We start from the raw sequence: 19,446 nt of genomic DNA, 5'->3' as shown, positions 1-19,446 counted from the left end.
TAAAGTGCATTTTATTTTGAGAAGTTTCTTATCTATTTAGTAATTATTATATGTTTCAATAACAGAAATTGCAAGATAACATGTGTTATAAATTGAGCAATAAACGTATTTATAGTTGAGTACCTGTCATGTTACGAGGCGACTTATTACCTACATGATAGACTACGTAATAGTGAACTAATTAAACGCAAAATAGATAATGCAATTATCTCATTACTCATTAATAGCTCAAAGTAAACATTGATAAATTATCAACTGGCTGCTTTATCATGATTTATTGTTTGTTAGTTCGTCAACAATTTATCAAATAATTATTTCCGTAATTGGTTCAGATCTAATATTATTTTATTTTAAGAAATGGTATGAATGAAAGCTCCATACTGTTGCTCCATACTGATTGCAAAGTGCATGTTTATTTTCAGTTGAACCCGCTAACAAGTTTTTTTTTTGCTTTCAGATAGGGTGTTATTAGGTTGGTACTATTGAATATATTATCATCTACTTACCAATATAAAAAAATCTCATGTCAAATAACGCAAATAACCCATCGATTTACCAAAAATATGTTACTATAAACCTAGACCTATTCATATCATATTTATTTATATATTTTGTTATCATCACTAGGCTGAGCTATAAAATAAATTAGCGATTAAAATATACCCATTAACCTAACAAAACTAATAGTCCGAAAAATATTTCAAAGACTATTCTTTTCATTTCATCAATAAAATATGTCTATTTTGGTTGCCAACGTGCTACGCATCGCGGTCAAACGCCAACTCAACATATTACTCAACACTCTATACAAAATATACATTATTTCATTCACACATTACATAAGTCTGAAACGCAGGTGTTAAAAGCGTATTACAGCTTACAAACAGGCGTTAAGCTTCGGGATTCGGCAGACCATGGCGCGGGGAAATGGTCGAAGATTAGCCGCTTATAGGACCTGCGGATAAAATTAATGTTTCATCTCGAATTACGGCTTAATTATGTCTTAATTTACCCTCTTAAAGTGGTTGGATTATAGCTCGATTGTAAACGAACATTATTACACAGCATAGAGAAAATGATGATAGCTATTAACTAGATAGATCACGTTCCTTTACCGACTTTATTTTGTTCATACTTAGGATTAATAAAGCTCGTTAATAAACCCCTACTATAATGTGATTAAGAGTACTTTTTCTTAAAAATATTTTTTATTTATTTATTTTATTTATGACACTTTATTGTACATATAAAAGGAATTTAAAATAAGTGAATACATAAAATTGGAAAGTGTACAATAGGCGGCCTTATTGCTTAAAAGCAATCTCTTCCAGGCAACCATAAAAATAAAGGACATGTAAGACATTGGTGAAAAGCGAGTTTTTTTAAGAATCTCTTTGGAATTGTGTTTACGTTAGGATTTAATTATGCGTATAATTAGTTGCGTACATAAGTTAATTTAAAAGAAAGTGTTTCTTATAACGACACTGCTATTCAATTTTCCACGCCATGTTAGTCTCGTATTTGAATAACTATGTAATGAAGTAGCGGCTAATAGGTTTCAACATTTATAACGTCCAACTAAAAATGGTAAAACAACATCCCGTAATTGCTACGCAATACATCTAACGCACGCCTCGATATGTGAGTACTACTCGCTAGGTCTTTCGTAGAACTCAATCATGCGGTACTTACACTCGTAAATACTGCCTACATTCATATACGACACCTTTTGGTACTGTGTTAATAGTAAATGCGCATATTTCTCCCGGCCACAGTTTATTCGAGAGCGTGTTAATCCTTAGTCTTTCGGGTCTAAATTGTTCCAGCTGAGATTATCCAGTTTACAGTTTGATACGAGCAGAAGCCAGTAACACGCAAACTTTGACAATTTTCGTGACGCATGATTCCGGTCAGGTTTAAGTTTTCGTTAATTCTGCGTACACCGGTCCGGCTCGAATTTGCATTTTGCACGCGTGATAAGTGGCCAGGATTACACGGGATTCCCACCAACAGCCTCTGTTTGTTCTGAAATAAAGGGCTGTTAAACTTTTTTTTTCATGGTAATTTGGGTCACCTTTAAGAGTAACGATCGTTGTAAATTTGTTTAAGTAGGCTTAGTCCTACCGTTTATTTAAATTAAAATGTTAATGCTTCGCTAATTTTACAAATTTTCTAAAAATAATACAAATGAGCTTACTCAAGAGTTTATAATACCTATTCATAGTTAATTTAATAAATTTGGTTATGATTATAAATTAACTTAAAGATGGTAACGTTACATAATAGGTACATGTTATTTACTAGGAGGTAATCAATTAAAGTTCCGCGAATGTAGTGCGGCTGACTTCCAAAAATTTTCTAGTAAATCTTTGGCTTTCGGTTCACTTCTTGCGCTTAAGAAAGACTTGGCAACGTACTTTATTTCTGCAATGCTTGCTTTGCAGTATGAACAGATAATAAATGTAAAAATAGCAGATATTTTAAAAATATATTGTACCGAAATTTTGTTAAATATTTCAGTGGTTTAAGAAGATAAGATATATTGCAATAGTAACAGATTAATGTATAACAGGATAATGTATGAATAAAGATGTATAAACGATAAAGTTAAACCCGTCAAAAAACTTCATGATTTCAGAATAACAACGTTAAAACTTAAACTCGTGTAGCTTTTCTGTGAAGAAAAACTCATTATAAATCAGGACACAATTTGAGATTCAAAGTTAAGCGCGACCAAGTTTCACAATATCGCACTAGTGCGCATCCAGTTTTATCTTTATCTAACTTGAACTGTTTAAGGAATATTCATCCGTCGACTAACGTAATGTTTTGAGAAAAATTGTTTTTCCTGTACATTAAAATCCGCATGATAAACGATTTCAACTAACGTTAGTTATGCGAAATGTAAAACAAGACTGTTTGTCTTGTAGTATAAACAATGACATGCAAATTTACCTACATGACTAGAACAAATGTTTACTTTTAGTTACCTTTATTCTATTTCTTTATTTCTTTCTAGTTCGGTTCTTTTAAATGTTAGTACATATTATGTTTATGAGCAGGTGCATGATGTATCTGGAATCAAACATTATAAATTATCACACATTTCCATAATAATAGTTAAATTAAAACAATTATTATTTTCAATAAATTCCTTCTTAAAATTTTCTCAGACAATATGTTTTGTGAGTAGGTATTCATAAAATAAAATGGTAGGCAGATAAACAGCGCATGCGCGGCCGACGGAGCTTTTGGCATTAGCCCTTCAAGTGTTTAATAATGTTAGTTTTGCTATATTATAGTCAAATATTAGTTAATATTTATTGATAGTCAATTAAATTAGTTGTATGTAAATTAATACTCGTTTAAATAATACTAAAAGGCATATATAACGCAATTTTAGAAACATTTAGAGCAGTAGTACTTTTGAGGTTATGCGGTATTAAAATAATTTTTGTTTGCCCTTTCAGTAAAATAATAACATGTAAAACCTTAATAAAATTATCTAAATTAATTTTAAACGATTTCCTTAACTATTAGTAGGTTTATTTTAAGTAGCTTTGGTTAGTTAAAAATTCTCTACCTAATGATAGAGACGATAGAGTAAGTATTCTATCAATTATAGGCATGTTATTGTTGCTTTTTACATTTCTTTCTGATTGATTAATATATTAATTATTTAACGATACATATATTTAAAATAAACAAAAGAAAAGTTCTAATATAAACAAAACTTCATGAGAAGTAGGTATTCTTGTTGGAACGATTAAAATTGTAATTCAGCTTTCAATGGACATTTATTATGCTTATTCACATAAAAGCAATATTTTAAATATTGTTCAAAGATTCGTTTAAAGACTTCATTAAATAATTTAACTTTACCACTTCAAAACAAACCATTCCAACTAAGCTTGGTACTAATAATACCTTGGCGTCCTGTTTACACTTTTGTTTTCCAGTGAAAATCTAACAAATTTATAAAACTTTGATGTAAATTAAACTCAACACTTACTAAAACACTAATTTTGCACAAATTTAACTAGAAACAACGCGAAAATCTATGAAAAACTCACAAAAACAAATTGGAAAACGCTCGGACGCGTCATTTGCATTAGTTCGGTTAGGTGGCAGCCGTGTCGCGTCATTCAATATGGCGATGGAACGGGTCGTTCTGATTGGTCGCCATGTGACACGAAGTGAAGTTGGCTCATGTGTGCGAGCGAGACAAATTTATGAGATGTTTTGGTGTTGATGAAGGACGAGCTATATATTGGTAGGACAGTACATTTGTATGCCGGCGGCGAAAGAGACCGGTTTCGTCAGAGGCGTTTACGTAGTGTGTGTATGTGCGCTCGGCTATGTGTCGAGGGCAGGTAGACGCTACCTATTTATAATGACGGATCGTATTGCCGAGAGCATTCGTCGCTTTGAATGAATTGAAAATGATGAATTAAAAATGAAATTTTTAATTGTAATTTCTTTTCTTTTTCAGGTAATGAATGTTCAATGTATGCAGATTTTGTTGAGAATTAACAGGTTTGATAAGAGGAAAATTGGTAGGACGATGTTTAAACTTTTAAAAATATTTTAAACGAATTAAGAAAACACTTTTATTTTCATGCAAGTTATGAAAATAAAAGTATTTTCTTAATGGAATGCGATTTTGTTAACATATTGTTTAGTTATTTTTTTCTTGTACTGTCGTAAATGCTACATAACTAATAATTGATACAAATTACAAACCTATATTTGTTTAGAATTTTGGAGTCTTGAATGATTTGAAAATAAGTTGATACTCATTATTAGGGATGTAACGATACATGATTTTGCCGATACGATACCGATACCGATATTTGTAATAACATATCGGCGATACCGATACCGATATCGATGGCTTGGTATAAAAATAAATAGAGAATTATGCATAAAAGTTACCAACATTTAACAGAGACTCAACTGTAAATCGTATTCTTTTAAATAACAATGCCAAATCATAAAACAAGAAAACCATTTATTTTAGTATTATTTATTTGCAGTCAGTTAAACTTTAAGTTATACACATACAATCAGTTCCTAATAAAAGTTTACCATTGGTAGAGTTTTTTCAAAAAACAAAGTGCGCACGCGCGGGCGGCCTTCCGCATCGTTCATGGGGCGCGGTTTTTGAATTGTTTGATATCGGTATCGGTTATTTTATAATCGGCGATACCGATATATCGGCTTGCCGATTATATCGGCCGATATATCGGTATCGGTATCGTTACATCCCTACTCATTATCATATCCATAACTTATTGGTAGGTAAATAATATTTTTAGATAGAATAGAATTTAGAAAAGCTTAAAATTCAATTCCTTAGCTTTCCCAAATGTATCTACTTACACGAAGGCATGGCGTATTTTCCTTCTCGAGATTTAAGATTTATTATATCTGGTAGGATAATATGATTTTTGAAGGAGATTTTGTATATTTTTATGTTTTTAAATATTATTTTCAACGTAATATTTCCCTTATTCATTCAATAGATAATAAATCCTTTTCGTTATTCACCTGCCCAAATTTTTATTAATTAAAATGTTGACTAGATAGTTTATCTATTTAATGGTAATTATATTCATTAATTCTATACATTCAAACTGAATATATACGTAAGTTACAGTTAATTTGAGAATTTTCAAAACTGAGCCCTGGGGGTAACCTAACAAGAAATTAACGGGAGATACAATGGAAAAACACTCCGTATGTCCCAGGACCAGTGGGCCGGGATAAATTTACTTTGTCGCGTAACTAGCAATAAATATGCTAATTCCACACTATAACGTCCGTATGTCGCCTAGCCGCTTCAACATTGAACGAGTGAAAAAGATATCACAAAATTGCACTGCGCATTTCACTTCAGTCATACAGTCTCAGATCGACAACATGCAAAATCTCGCTCTGTTTCTTTTGCTCGAAAGTCGTATATTTTTTCGTCGATTTCCAGAGTTACGTCCTTCTGAGTGCGACACTCGTTTTATCGACCTAGGCAACTACTAACCCAATAAATTTTGGTGTTTCGCTCAGTGAACGAATGCATCGTCCTAGATACGAATGTGCGGGATTTGACCGCATGGATTTATGCCCCGGATTATGAGTTACCAAACAGTAGGTATTTGTCTGCTCTGAGTAAGCGTTTCCGTCTCATTTATTTATTGGACATCACAGTTCCGTATTTTGTATTGCCAAATACATATTCAATTCAGTCGTTTTGGTATGTATGGTACAAATAATAATATTATAAACATATATAAAGTTTATGTTTTCCTATTATTGTAGGTATTTACTAATAGCCATTAGGTATGAGCTGGTTATACTTTTAGATATTTCTATTAGAAAAACATATTTCAGAATTTCAATTTTAATCTCTGTCCAGAGAAATACGCCTTCTAAAATAATTCAAAGCAATATTGAATAAGTTTCCGCTATGTATGTCTTAATTAAAAATATAACTCGTGCATAAATCAAGAACACAGCTTCATCGGCAAAATGAAAACAATCAAAGCCAATATTTAATTGATGGCCAAACCTTAATTAACTTGTAGTCCACTGAAGCGGTTTCAAAGCTCTACAGATAAAAGAAGCCATCTGTATTTCGGTATTCAAATTATTTTCCAAACGTGTTCTCTGTTCCGATTGAAGTTGCACTGCTAAAATCTCCTTGTCACGCTCACTCTTGCGCATCCCCTGCCTGCGCGAGGAGAGTGATCCGACGATCGAAAATTCTTTACTTCGAAAGGGTAATATAACATTCGAACTCATATGGGACCAAAATAAAACGTAATAAAAAGATCACATCACAAAAGTTTGCCTAAACTAACCTCGTTAAGAGATTTCTGGATAAAAGAATACCGTTTTTTCAGTATCGTTACGATTGTCCAGGCGGTCGGATAGGACGATCGCTGGATTTCTACTAACTTTTTTAAAACGTCTCGGTTTTTTGAGATAAAGCTTTCCGTTCGAGTACAGAGAGAAAGTTGTCCTTACAAACGTATCGAACAATAACGTTTTTGGGACCCTTGCGCAAGAGAAAGTCGCGATTGTTAGATAAAAAATGCCTTTTGTATTCAAAAGACCCGGAGAGTCAACGGCTTGAAGTTTTTTAGTTTTCGAAAATCCATTTGGTAGAATGCATGTGTTCTTATAAATTCTGTGTACGTTGAATCAGTGTACAAAAGTGAGAAGTCATCTTTAAAATTATGCTCTGTAGGTACTTCACGTCATCGCTCGGGCGCTATAATAAAAATGTCAGACATGATGAATTTTTGACGAAATATGGGGCAAGGGCGAACGGACTTTAATTTTTTAATCCCACCGGCATGTAAGTAAAAATTGAACATGAATTTTTGTTTTAGGGAAATTTCCCTTTACAAGCTGTACGAACCAGCATATTATGCAAAATTACATTTCTGAATATTTTAGACTGGTTAATCCTACATTTGCAGTTTAACTATTATTTTGTTTGCGTGTAGTCCGTCCAAGAATTTGATAGCGTCCAAGAATTTGATTTGATTTGATAACGTCGAATAGCGTTTGAGAATAAACAGTATCGTCTATGCAATTCAAGTAGCCCAAGGGATAAGACGGAACATGTTGAATGTGTACGCACATGGAGGCACAAAGGAGACGCTTAATTAAACTAGCGGGGCAAGCGAAACGTAAGCATTTAATTTATATCCCTGCAGTAACTCCGCGAGCTCCTCTTGAATGCCTTAATATTAGAGGAGGCGCGGAGAAGCTCAGAAATGAATATTTCTACAAATACATAGTGGAATTTTATTTATATGTTGGTATAAACGTTTCAAAAGTGTTGACGCGAGATTGGATTAAAATTCGTAATCAAAATCGTTTTCCACGCAAATATTAATGAATGTATATGTAAATATTGTAATGAAACACACAATGTAGAGTTCTATACCTAGGTACTTTAAATCACACATAGGTTTAATGTATAGGTACATACTTATTTCAGTTTTCGTAGCCCATTCCAATTTACAAAAATATTTTTCAATTCATTTAAAGTTGTAGAAAATTACGTGCCAAATAATATAATAATTTTTATGTTAGATTATATTTAAGAGTGTATTTTTATATTGTTTCTTTTTTTTGTTTGTGTTCGTGGTGGTAATTAGGTGTGCCTAATAAAAATTATTTTATTCTATATGTATTTAAATAAATTATTTATTTCAGTCATTTGTTTCAAACTTTTCTTAATCCTCTCGCTTCAACCTATGTACTTGCGCCCCTATAATTTTCCTGTATTTCGCAGTAGAAAAACGCGCTTAGCCAAACAACTAAAATAAACTATTTTAATTACGAGCTACGTTCTCCACTGAATCAATAAACAATTAAATGTGTGCGTAATTGATCGTATAAAGGCTACACACATTAAAATTTCTGGTTCATTTGTTACGCTCAGTATATAATATATTCCATGGACGGGCTTAAAGGGACGGCTTTCTTTAATTAATGGAGAAAAGCTTAATTGTAATTATTGATGAACAATCTCGAATGCAATAGCAATGTCAGGTGTTAATTACAATTGCACACACAAGACTTTTTTTTATTATTGTTTTATTCATAAATTCGAACAGTAATAAATAAGGTAGTCGTCAGCTGTTTACGAGGAATTCTTTGAATAGTAGTTCAAAGTGTAAGTAAAAAATGTTCCTTAAACGGTTTCCTTATTTCATGTTTCAGACTTCTTTATATGAAGTCGGTAGAAGAGCACATTGACTCTTGGTAGCGATGAAAGCAATAAATAATGTTGAGTGCGTCTACAACACGATGCAATATCACTCCCAAATGGTGAATACAGACCGCATACAACTTCGTTATTATGGACGATGGAACATCTTGTGTCCCTATACGATCATACTATGAAAATATAGCTACAATTGAAATTAAAATCGTTATATCTTACACCTATCTTCTATTAAAATACACCAACGTGACTAACGCGCAAGGAAAATAATTTAAATACATACAGTAGATTAAAATTTTAATTTGTTCAATGCATTGATTAAAAGACAATGTAATCGAATTTATTGCTTCCGTTCTATGCTATTTTGCATATTGATAATTGATATGTTTACATATTTTACCGTGGCAGTAATTTGTAATAATGTGCAAAGATATTAAATTTGTGTGGAGACGGTCTAAATGCCTGTAGATCCTTCCACCTATTCCCTTCTTAATTAAGTCCATACTGGGCCCAAGCAACAATGGCCACTCTCCGATGTTAACCAAGATATTCAAATATGTCTAAGGCTGCTATTATATTGCTACCATTTATAGCGATACCACTTCTGAATTCAATTTGAATAAACATAGTAAATTGTTAATTGGAAAGCAATACTTTTTTAACTATAATACTAGGATTGACGATAAGTTTAATTGCATATTAAAACTTATTGTACTCAAAATGATGATTTTAACAATTTTCTTAGTGTTAATTTTTAAGCTTCTTTGATATTTAATCTCAATAAGAACATCGAATAACTCACATAGATTTATAAACTATAAATAAATAATCATAAGTAAAGTTAAATATTTATGTAAACAATATAAATGCGTATCTTTTAGAACTGCTTTTGAACGGATATTATAGAAGTGCAAGTGTTATGATAATAATAGTAATATGCATGACTATGAAGAAAATTTTATAGTTACAGAAAAGTTAATGTTCTGTTTAATATTCATGCATACTTTAATATAAATCTCTTTAATGGTGTAAACATTTTATACAGGGTGTCCCGTAAGTAGTGGACCAACGGGTTATGGGGAGTAGAGGGACTTATTATCTAACAAAAATACTAAAATTTATTGTCCTAAACCATAAAGTTTTTGATTTATGCTTTATTTTCAAAATTTGATAAAAATATCATCCACGTAAGCTTTATATGAACTTTTACCATTTCTGTTTTTATTTTATTCTTATTTTTTTGTTCAAGGTTGTTAAGAATACATAAGTCTTCCTAATTAAAATGATACTCAAGCATAATTAACAACAACAACAAAATTAGACCAAAAAATAGGTAAAATTTTACGTTTTAAAAATTTACGGACTGAAGTTTGAACAAAGCTGGTGTAAAAAAAATGTATGGTAACCCTGTGGAACTTTATTTCAAAACCTTCTACATCTCATACAAATTACAAAAAGGTATAATTGTGTGGCATAAAGTATTTAAAAAAATGTTAAATTGGCGTACAACATTCAAATTAGAAATTATCAGGTAATCAACTCATTAAGTTATTCCGAGAATTATTGCCTTTATGGGCGCGCGCTGGAATTCTTTTGTATTGTTTCTGGCCAATCATCGACGATACTTGAACCCACTATTATTTTCTTTGACTTTCAACTATTTCAGTGACTTGCTCGGAACTACACTCGTATTTAACTTGATCCCGTCATTACGATATTATTCTTTGTTGAAGTACGCTTGAATTGGACACTGATTTTTCTGGTGATTTGGATAGTGTTCGACTTTAGCTTTTTGAAGGAAATTGCCTAATACATACACTCCACGTGAATATGCAGAAATGTTAAAAAATTATTGAGTTAAAAAAATTTTGATCCAAGCATCAAGCATCTCTCGCATAAATTAATTCGTCATCGATAATCAACTGGTATTAATGCTTGCTCTCTCCTCTCGTACATGATACGGGTGTAAATCACTTCTCTTCAATAGGCGATGCACTGTACTTCTTGATACACCAGTGCGTCTAGCAATACGGCGAGTACTAGTAGAAGGATCTTCTTCTACTTCTGTCAATATTAGACGATCATCGACTGATCTAGGCCTTCCTATTCGATTTCTAATTCCAAGAATACGACCTTCATGGTATGCGTTATTTACTCTGAGAAAAAATCGGTGATCAGGATAGCAATCCCGATTGGGATAACGCTCACGATAAACACGTGTTGCTTGTCGAGCATTTCCATCACTGAGTCCATAAATAAAAAAAATTTCTGCATATTCACATGGAGTGTATGTATTAGGCACTTTTCTTCAAAAAACAAAGTCGAACAACATCCAAATCACAAGTAAAATCAGTGTCCAATTCAATCACACTTCAACAAACAATAATATCTTAATGACGGATTCAAGCTAAACACGCATGTAGTTCCGAGCTATAAGCAAGTCACTGAAATAGTTGAAAGTCAAAGAAAATAATAGTGGGTTCAAGTATCGTCTATGATTGGCCAGAAACAATGCAAAAGAATTCCAGCGCGCGCCCATAAAGGCAATAATTCTCGGAATAACTTAATGAGTTGATTACCTGATAATTTCTAATTTGAATGTTGTACGCCAATTTAACATTTTTTTAAATACTTTATACCACACAATTATACCTTTTTGTAATTTGTATGAGATGTAGAAGTTTTTAAAATAAAGTTCCACAGGGTTACCATACATTTTTTTTACACCAGCTTTGTTCAAACTTCAGTCCGTATATTTTTAAAACGTAAAATTTTACCTATTTTTTGGTCTAATTTTGTTGTTGTTGTTAATTATGCTTGAGTATCATTTTAATTAGGAAGACTTATGTATTCTTAACAACCTTGAACAAAAAAATAAGAATAAAATAAAAACAGAAATGGTAAAAGTTCATATAAAGCTTACGTGGATGATATTTTTATCAAATTTTGAAATTAAAGCATAAATCAAAAACTTTATGGTTTAGGACAATAAATTTTAGTATTTTTGTTAGATAATAAGTCCCTCTACTCCCCATAACCCGTTGGTCCACTACTTACGGGACACCCTGTATATTACTAGGTATATTCAAATGATAATTATTTGTAACATAATTGGGATATTTCTATGAGCCATTAAACTTTATTTGTTAGTAAATTATATTTTAATGTGAATACAGGAAGGAGTATATGTGTTGTTGTCAGGATTAACTTCTTCTGAATTAAAAGATAATTAATAAACACGTATCTGAAAATATATAATGAATTGTTTTTTCTTGGTTTTCCTAATCATATTATGAAATAAACTCTCTTTAGTTCATACATGTTAAAAGCCAATAACTGTAAATTAGAAAATACAGCTGCAGGCAAAAAATAACGCACAATTTAAATCGAGCAGCGAAATAGGTTTTGAAATCGAATAGTACCTATAAATAAACGCTCCCGGTTCACCAGGTGACAATCTGATCGGCAAAAGAAATAGTCCAAGTTTACATATGGCTTAGCTAAAGTACGATACTCTCAAGAGTTGCCGCATAAATTGGCCTGTTCGTGATGCAGTGCCTCGTTGAATATGTATAGGTGCGCTCCCTTCCGTGCTTCTCATTTTACTAATAGATTTCTCTTTGATTAAATTTGTACCTATATCGTTTTATTCATACGGCCGAAGCTACTATTGTTGTTTGGCGGCCGCTTAAATCAGCGGTTACGGCCCTGCTACGTTTTGTTTCGTAGGTAGGTACCTACTCGTACGTTTTGGCTGTTTGTTTTGGAACGCGAAAACCCTATTTATAGTGTGGTTCAGTCAATTAGACGAGCGCTGATCGCGGCTAAATTATAATGTACTGCAACTTAGGTAATGGCTAACTATGTTCCTACGTCCGCGTCGTAGGTGCAATCAGTGGGGTTCAATTTTAATCCATAGATTTTAGTAGATCTTACTCTTCTTGTATTATTATCCTAAAAGAATTAACTATCATACCTACTTTCAAGGTTTACGATTTTAGAATAAAAACTTTTTGTTGGTTGTAGTTTGGCCGAATCCGACCTCGTATCGAAAAATAATATTTTTATAATGTCTTTATTAAATTCGACTATGGAATGAGCTCACGCCCGCTTATTATAATTTAGACGAGTGCCCAAAGCTCTACCGGTCGAATGAAGTCATCATGTTAAGAATAACCGGTTTGATACGGAATACCTACTTTATTGAGATAAAACAAATGTGTCGAATGTGATGTTAAAAATTGATCTACGCATTTTACAGTCCCATTTGTAGAAGACACATTTTCTTGCTCTACTTAGTCACGATGTAAAGATTAAATTAATATATTTATGCCATAGTATCGTTATTTTGCCTTAAGTCGGAAATCATAGCGGTATTTGATATGCAAGAATGCAAGCACAGATTTCGTGACGGCAAGTCATGGCGTGGTGTTTATAATTTTCATACTTTTTGTTGTCCAACTGCAGTCTGCAACATGTGACCCCACTCTTCGTGTGGTCTACCTTCTAATGAGTGTTAGGGTAAAGTATGTTTAAATATCAATTTATGCTTATCTTTAGATCGCTCCCGTAGAAAACTGTTATGACTTACATAATAGCCGATATAAAATTCCTGGGCTTAAATTATACATTCAAAAGCTTAATTAACAGCAGATACATGTTGCGCATTCTACTTCGTAAAGAGCCACTAATCTTACAAATGGAGATATTTATGAGCGCTTTACCTCATTAGAGACATTAAAAGTTTCCAAGTCATAACGGCGGCAACTCTTACCCGCCTCGTCTCATTGTTCATTCAGAGTACGTACACCGCTCGACTTGAAATTTGTAGGCAACTCTGAAAAAGTGTCAATTCATCATAGCAAAGCCCCAGGCTCGGGACCGAAGTCCCCCGTATAAATCTCACTTCCATACTTTTGCGTGGGGAACGACTGCTTTATGAGATCCTTAAGGCTGTATGGATTTGGGAAAATATTTCCTCTCCGTGCTAGCCGTCGACAAATGAAGGAGCATTGAGCACATTAGAATGTGTGAAAGGTTCTATAGACGTTTTTATTGTTATACCGAGCAATTTATTTAAAAGCCAGTACGAATAAGACTAGGTGGTGCGTACATACGAAATACCTATTTACTGATATTTATTACTCCGAGGGTTTATGGTTACTGAAAATTTAGACGTTTTCCAACATAAAGCTCTCGGATTCTATTGCTCACGTAGTTTCTTGCTTTTATTTCATTCACTTAAAGCCGGCCATACCGTTTCAGAGACTAACGACGTAGGTATCAGAAATATTTATGGGTAGACACCGGGAGATATTTTTAATTTTAAAAGACGTTACTAATGTCATTAGGTCAAAGTGATTTACGGCTCGGCGGCTGGGACATTTGTTTTGATACTTACTAATCTTGATTTATAAACACTGGGAGACGTGTAGTATTTATGGGCGTATACATTGAGTCATATCCTATAACATTCTCGGGTTTGAAGATTGCAGAATTGTAATTGAAATTGGCGTAGGTATTTATATTCATACCTAAGGTTATAAAGTACCGGCGTGCGTGAGGGCAAGAGCCTGGGCGCGCCTCATTAGAACGAGCCCTCCCCTCTAGTGGCCGTGTGCGCCCGCGCACCCGTTTATCCCAGACTCGACGACATTTCCATTTCTAGCGCGGAAAATAAACATTTTAGGCGAACGCCCGCAAACTATGAGAATCGAGATTATTCCTAGATAGAGTTTATTGTGTGATAATAAGCCGCTATTTGTAAGTTTGCTTAGCCTACTTCGTTTCGAATATGTTTTATTAATATATTTTCTAGATACATACGTGATCTACATATGAAATATTTTAATAAGTACAACCTCTGAGGAGAAATCTTAAATGTGGTGCGGGAGAGCGTTATACGTGCACAATCGTTTTCCATACAAGGCGGTGCACCAGTTAAAGATAAATTGGAGGTCTCGTGGGCGCAGTGATTTGAATTGAATTAATTATGAGCCGTGGAGTATTCGTTCACGATCTCTTGCAGGAAATGCAAACGAGAAAGAAGCGAGGGGATAGTGTATTTTCGCCGCTATTATGTGGAGTACGCGCCTTATCTCGATACAAAGTTCAATAAACCATTGGACGATGCTGCAGCGCGAGTGAATCGCGGACGGTGAATTTATGCGACACAATAACGTATACAGGTGTCGCCGAGCTCGGCACCCCTTCAATAAGCCGCCGCGGCCGATGGGAACTAAATAGGATTGGGGATCCTTAAATACAAACATTGCACTCTATATCTACCACGAGAACAACAATAAAATAACGAGGAAAAGCTTCGGAGATTTCTTCTATTTTTCAAAACAATAGCTTTGGAAAGCACAGTTTCATCATAGATAAATCGTGAAGCAGATTTAAATCGACATTAAAACGGAACCCCGTTTTAAATCGATGTTGATTTTCAGCGCATTTGGGATATGAATTATCCCATTGATTGTGCTCGTGATCACGTTATGATTCAAACATGGAGCGTATTAGGTATCTACTAGATTTTTTAATTATCTGTATTGCATTATGAATTTAATGTTGTTAGAGGTTTTTCAGTTGGTAGTGGTTTATGAAAAATTTGGATATGTAAAATGCATGCATCGGTATAAGATTATTTCTCGTAATACACACTTATACATATAAAAGTCACATACATATTTAACAATTTTAAATACAACCGCGGTGCTCAAGCGTAAAAGTAACCCTAATTTGTTTTTGCGAATTTCGCAACGTCTTTTTTATCAATCAGTGACTGGTAATTGGCTGAGCAAAGCTGAGCAGGTATAATGGAGAGTGCTATCATTCTGTACCACTCAGCTCGGACATTCGGGGAAATTCTTAATTGGTCCAGCTTTTGTGACGTTGAATATCGCCGCTCAGATAATAACATTGCCAATTATTAGCAGATCGTTGCTTTTAATTAACTGTTGAGTATGTTCTTAACATATTGCTGCTGAATTTTGATCGAAGCCCCGATTTGGTTGTCGAAGGGAGTTGTTGTGATTCATGACCGCTTCCGCGAGATCAATATAATTATAACGGGATTCGTAATTACCGTAGCTCTTTTTCGAACTGAAAACTTTTAAGATGATATATTACACGAAATTGGTATTATTAAAGTCTCTTTAAATTGAAGCAAGTACAGTCTAATTATATAAGTTTATTAAGGAACCCCATGAAAAAGGATCATCGAACTTTCTTCAGGCCCATATATTTTAAAAAGAAGTTCGGAATTAATTTTCACTAATAAGGCATTGTCAAGGTCCACCTCGGTCTCTAAAAGAAATAAACTTCTTATTGGTTCGCAATTAAAGTATCCCGAAGGTGACCCTCTATTCCTAAAGCTGAATAAAAAATACTGCATTCGTCGAATACTAACGAAAGGAGGTTCACTGAAATTCTGCATCGAAAAAGTTCCCGAGCGATACTTATCAAGTGTTTGAAATGACACAACTGGATTCCATCCCTTCGGACATGTACTTTTTCCGTACGGGAAATAAAACTGACGAATTTCTCAATAAAAGGGAGATGACCGACGAGTTATCACGTACTGGATACGGAGTGGGTATTTGGAGCGAAGCAGCAAAAAGTATTCAGGGGCCATTATTATGGCATTTTTGTCGTCTGACAGGGCTGCGTGGTCGCGGCCATTACGGCGCGGCGGCGGGGTTGAGACGGCGTAGAGGGGCGAAGTATTCGCCGCTCCCGGGCCCCGCGCCTCGCACTGCGCCCCCGCCCCGTGCACCGCGCCCCGCTGGCCCGCACACCCGCGACATCCATCTTCAATATGCACATAAAGCGAACCGGACTCGTAACGGCGGACCCACATTCCCATTGCTCTTAAATTTATTTATCTCTTTATTAATTCTCAACTTGAATTTTAATGCTTGTGAAATTCGCCTTTAAATGTATCGAGTTAGACTCGACGTGTTTATTGAGTGTTTATTGGCGTCCGAGATAAGAACTTCATTAGATTACCTGTTATCGGTTATGTAAATTGTTACAGTTTTTGAGTTAGATTAAAATAATATTGGCGTTTTGCTCAACTCGTACTTCGTAGGTACCTAGCAAGGTGTAGGAGAGAATGCGATTGTAATATGTATATTTATGTAACGTCATATACTTACATTGTACAGCTGCGTATTGACCGCATATTTTAAACAAGCGGACAATTATTCTTTACTCACCACCTTACCTAGACCTTATCAGGCGGACCGAGAGACCTTATTTGTATTGAGTTTGTTTTTGTCATGTTGCTTTTTATTTATTAAGTGAGTATATTTTATGAAACCGGTAACATCGACGATGAGTAAATAAGTAGCTATTATTTTTATACAGTGATATTTATTTAATGATTACTGCGTCAGACAATTATGAAGGAATATATAATCAATCAATATTTAAAAGCTGTGTTCCTAACTTCCTTTATATGGAGACATATAGTAGGTAGTGTTTATAGTGGCTTCAACCAGTCGCATTTTTATGTCCTTTAAAGTACCACATGGCCAAAGATTAAACATGTTATGTGTTACGGTATAATTTCCGCTACTTCACAGGTTTCTTCTTATAAATAACAGGCTTCTATATGTTCATATCCGGAACAAATCAGAGACGTGTCATCTTGAGGAAGGCGACAGTATTCCGGTCAAAGAATTTTAATTAATTCCATACAAAATAAATTTTACAATTTAGAGTCGTACCTACATTATAAAAAACATGTAAGTTTATAGCCTATTTATAAAATTTTCGTAATTAGGTATATATATTTTAAATGAATTGTTATAACACTTATCGCTATCCATATACAGCTCACACATGCACACGCTGTAAATGTAAACTGTTTAATAGCGGCAGTACACATGGGGCCAACGTGTTGGGCCAACGTGTTGGGCAAAAATGAAGGATACCAAGATTCCTGTTCACACATTGGCTTACTGATCATTCTGCATTGGCGCTTCAAAGATGGACGTAGTCCGTAGAAGTTCTTGCAGCCGCGGCAATTTATATAAACAGTGCGTTTAATTATTACGTACCTATATGTGCACCAATAACAATGAGTGTACCTACTCTGCCGTCTGCAATGATATCAATTTAATTTTAATTACCTATAAAACGAAACTTGAAATATTACGGACGGATGTATTGATTGGTGATATTTGATCAAAATCATGCTCATTGTATATTGTTATTTAATTTTTAAGAACAAGTAACTGTTTCATACCTACTATTTTACTCATTTTATAAATATATTCTTTTTTTTTCGAAAATGTATGAAAGTGAGTTATGAAAACATCTAGAATAATATAATATAATAAATAGAAAATAAAACATCTAATTTATTGAGTCATAAGGTTTTTATTTTTGTGTAGTTCATGCCGTCGATTCCAAATTATTAAATTCCTTCATGTCGATACAATTCTACGAATTGTAAAACCTCATTGCTTGTCAACATCGGCGCCGCCATCGCTATCGGAACATGGAAACGTAAATTTAATTGACGCGCAACGATACTGTCTCCGCTGACGAGTAACAACAATCTGAACAAGACACCAACGTGTGAACGCTGTTTGCAGAGCGCGCCAAGATCCTTTGAAGTGTGCACAAAAAACCGACAACATTCGGTTGGCCTGCCAATATTGGCGCCAACTAGGCTAATGAAGCCAACATACCGCCAAGTAGCTCTCTACACGTTGGCCCAACCCGTTGGCCCAACACGTTGGGCCCATGTGTACTGCCACCATAAGTTTCATAGCCAATAGTCATGTGACAAAAAGTTGCAAAGAGCTCGCGTGGTCACTTTAATGAAGTGTGCAAATGTCGATATCGTGGACATGCCTAGAAGGCTTTAATTAAGCCCCTTGTCTCGTTCGTACATGAACGGTTATTTTAATTGACGCTGCTTTTCCACAATTTGACTTTCTTATTTTATGTAGGTTGAGTTTTACAAAGTATCGGGTTTATTCAAATCGAAGTTTATAAATAAAAAAATGTTAGCTCTACCGGATAAGAGAAGTTTTGTTATACCTATTTGTACTGTATGTTTTAATAGAAAAAAAAAATACCTAATCAAAAAGTTTTACAGTTTTATGGATATGTTTCCTGAGTAAATAATATGATAAACAACGTAAAAGATATTTTAATTCCGTACAAAAAATATAATAAATTCCAATACATTGGAAACACATGGGTATCGAGAACAAAGCAAAAAATATGTACCCAGATAAGTAAACGTCATAACCACGAGGTTCCAAGTCATGCATGCACGATCTAATGGCCACCTTCGATCTTTAGCCTCCAACCTCCGCCATGCCTGAATCAGTTCATAATCAATGAGACTGAGCTTATGAAATACCCATTTTTGTAATGAAAATTTCATGTATTTTTTTTTTGAAGTTATAAATAGTTCGTTTATTTATGAGCGCCTCGATTAAGAAGAATAACACAATCGATAACACATAAGAAGGTATTACCAATAAAGGTAATTAAACTCTTCAGCATGTAATACAATTTTTGCTCGTTTTTGAAATACGTTTTTCGAGCATTTTATTAGAACCAAGATCTGTACAAAATATTAAATAATGTTATAAAACCTGACTTTTTAACATACAAGATTTATTGAGGAAATTCGCATAACACAAAGTCGTGAATAAACATCCGAGTATAACTTCTGAAAG

General features: G+C 34.0%; 1 protein-coding gene across 2 annotated transcripts in view; it reads left to right on the top strand.

Moving 5' to 3' along the window:
* Positions 1-19,446, top strand: part of LOC149908417 (homeotic protein ultrabithorax) — a 117,269-nt gene that overhangs the window by 53,507 nt on the left and 44,316 nt on the right. Inside the window, exon 2 of one of the 2 annotated variants that reach the window (XM_090101873.1) lies at positions 458-472. The exons of the other annotated variant lie outside the window; for it this stretch is intronic. Within the exon in view, the coding sequence (XP_089957999.1) occupies positions 458-472 (15 nt within the window). The remainder of the gene's footprint in view (positions 1-457; positions 473-19,446) is intronic. 2 annotated transcript variants of the gene reach the window in all.

Source organism: Colias eurytheme, chromosome 5 (assembly GCF_061535395.1).
Source record: "Colias eurytheme isolate Ceu_HAF_F1 chromosome 5, ilColEury1 Martin Lab GWU primary, whole genome shotgun sequence".
NCBI classification, from domain to species: domain Eukaryota; kingdom Metazoa; phylum Arthropoda; class Insecta; order Lepidoptera; family Pieridae; genus Colias; species Colias eurytheme.
This window is presented reverse-complemented; position numbering and strand designations above follow the sequence as displayed.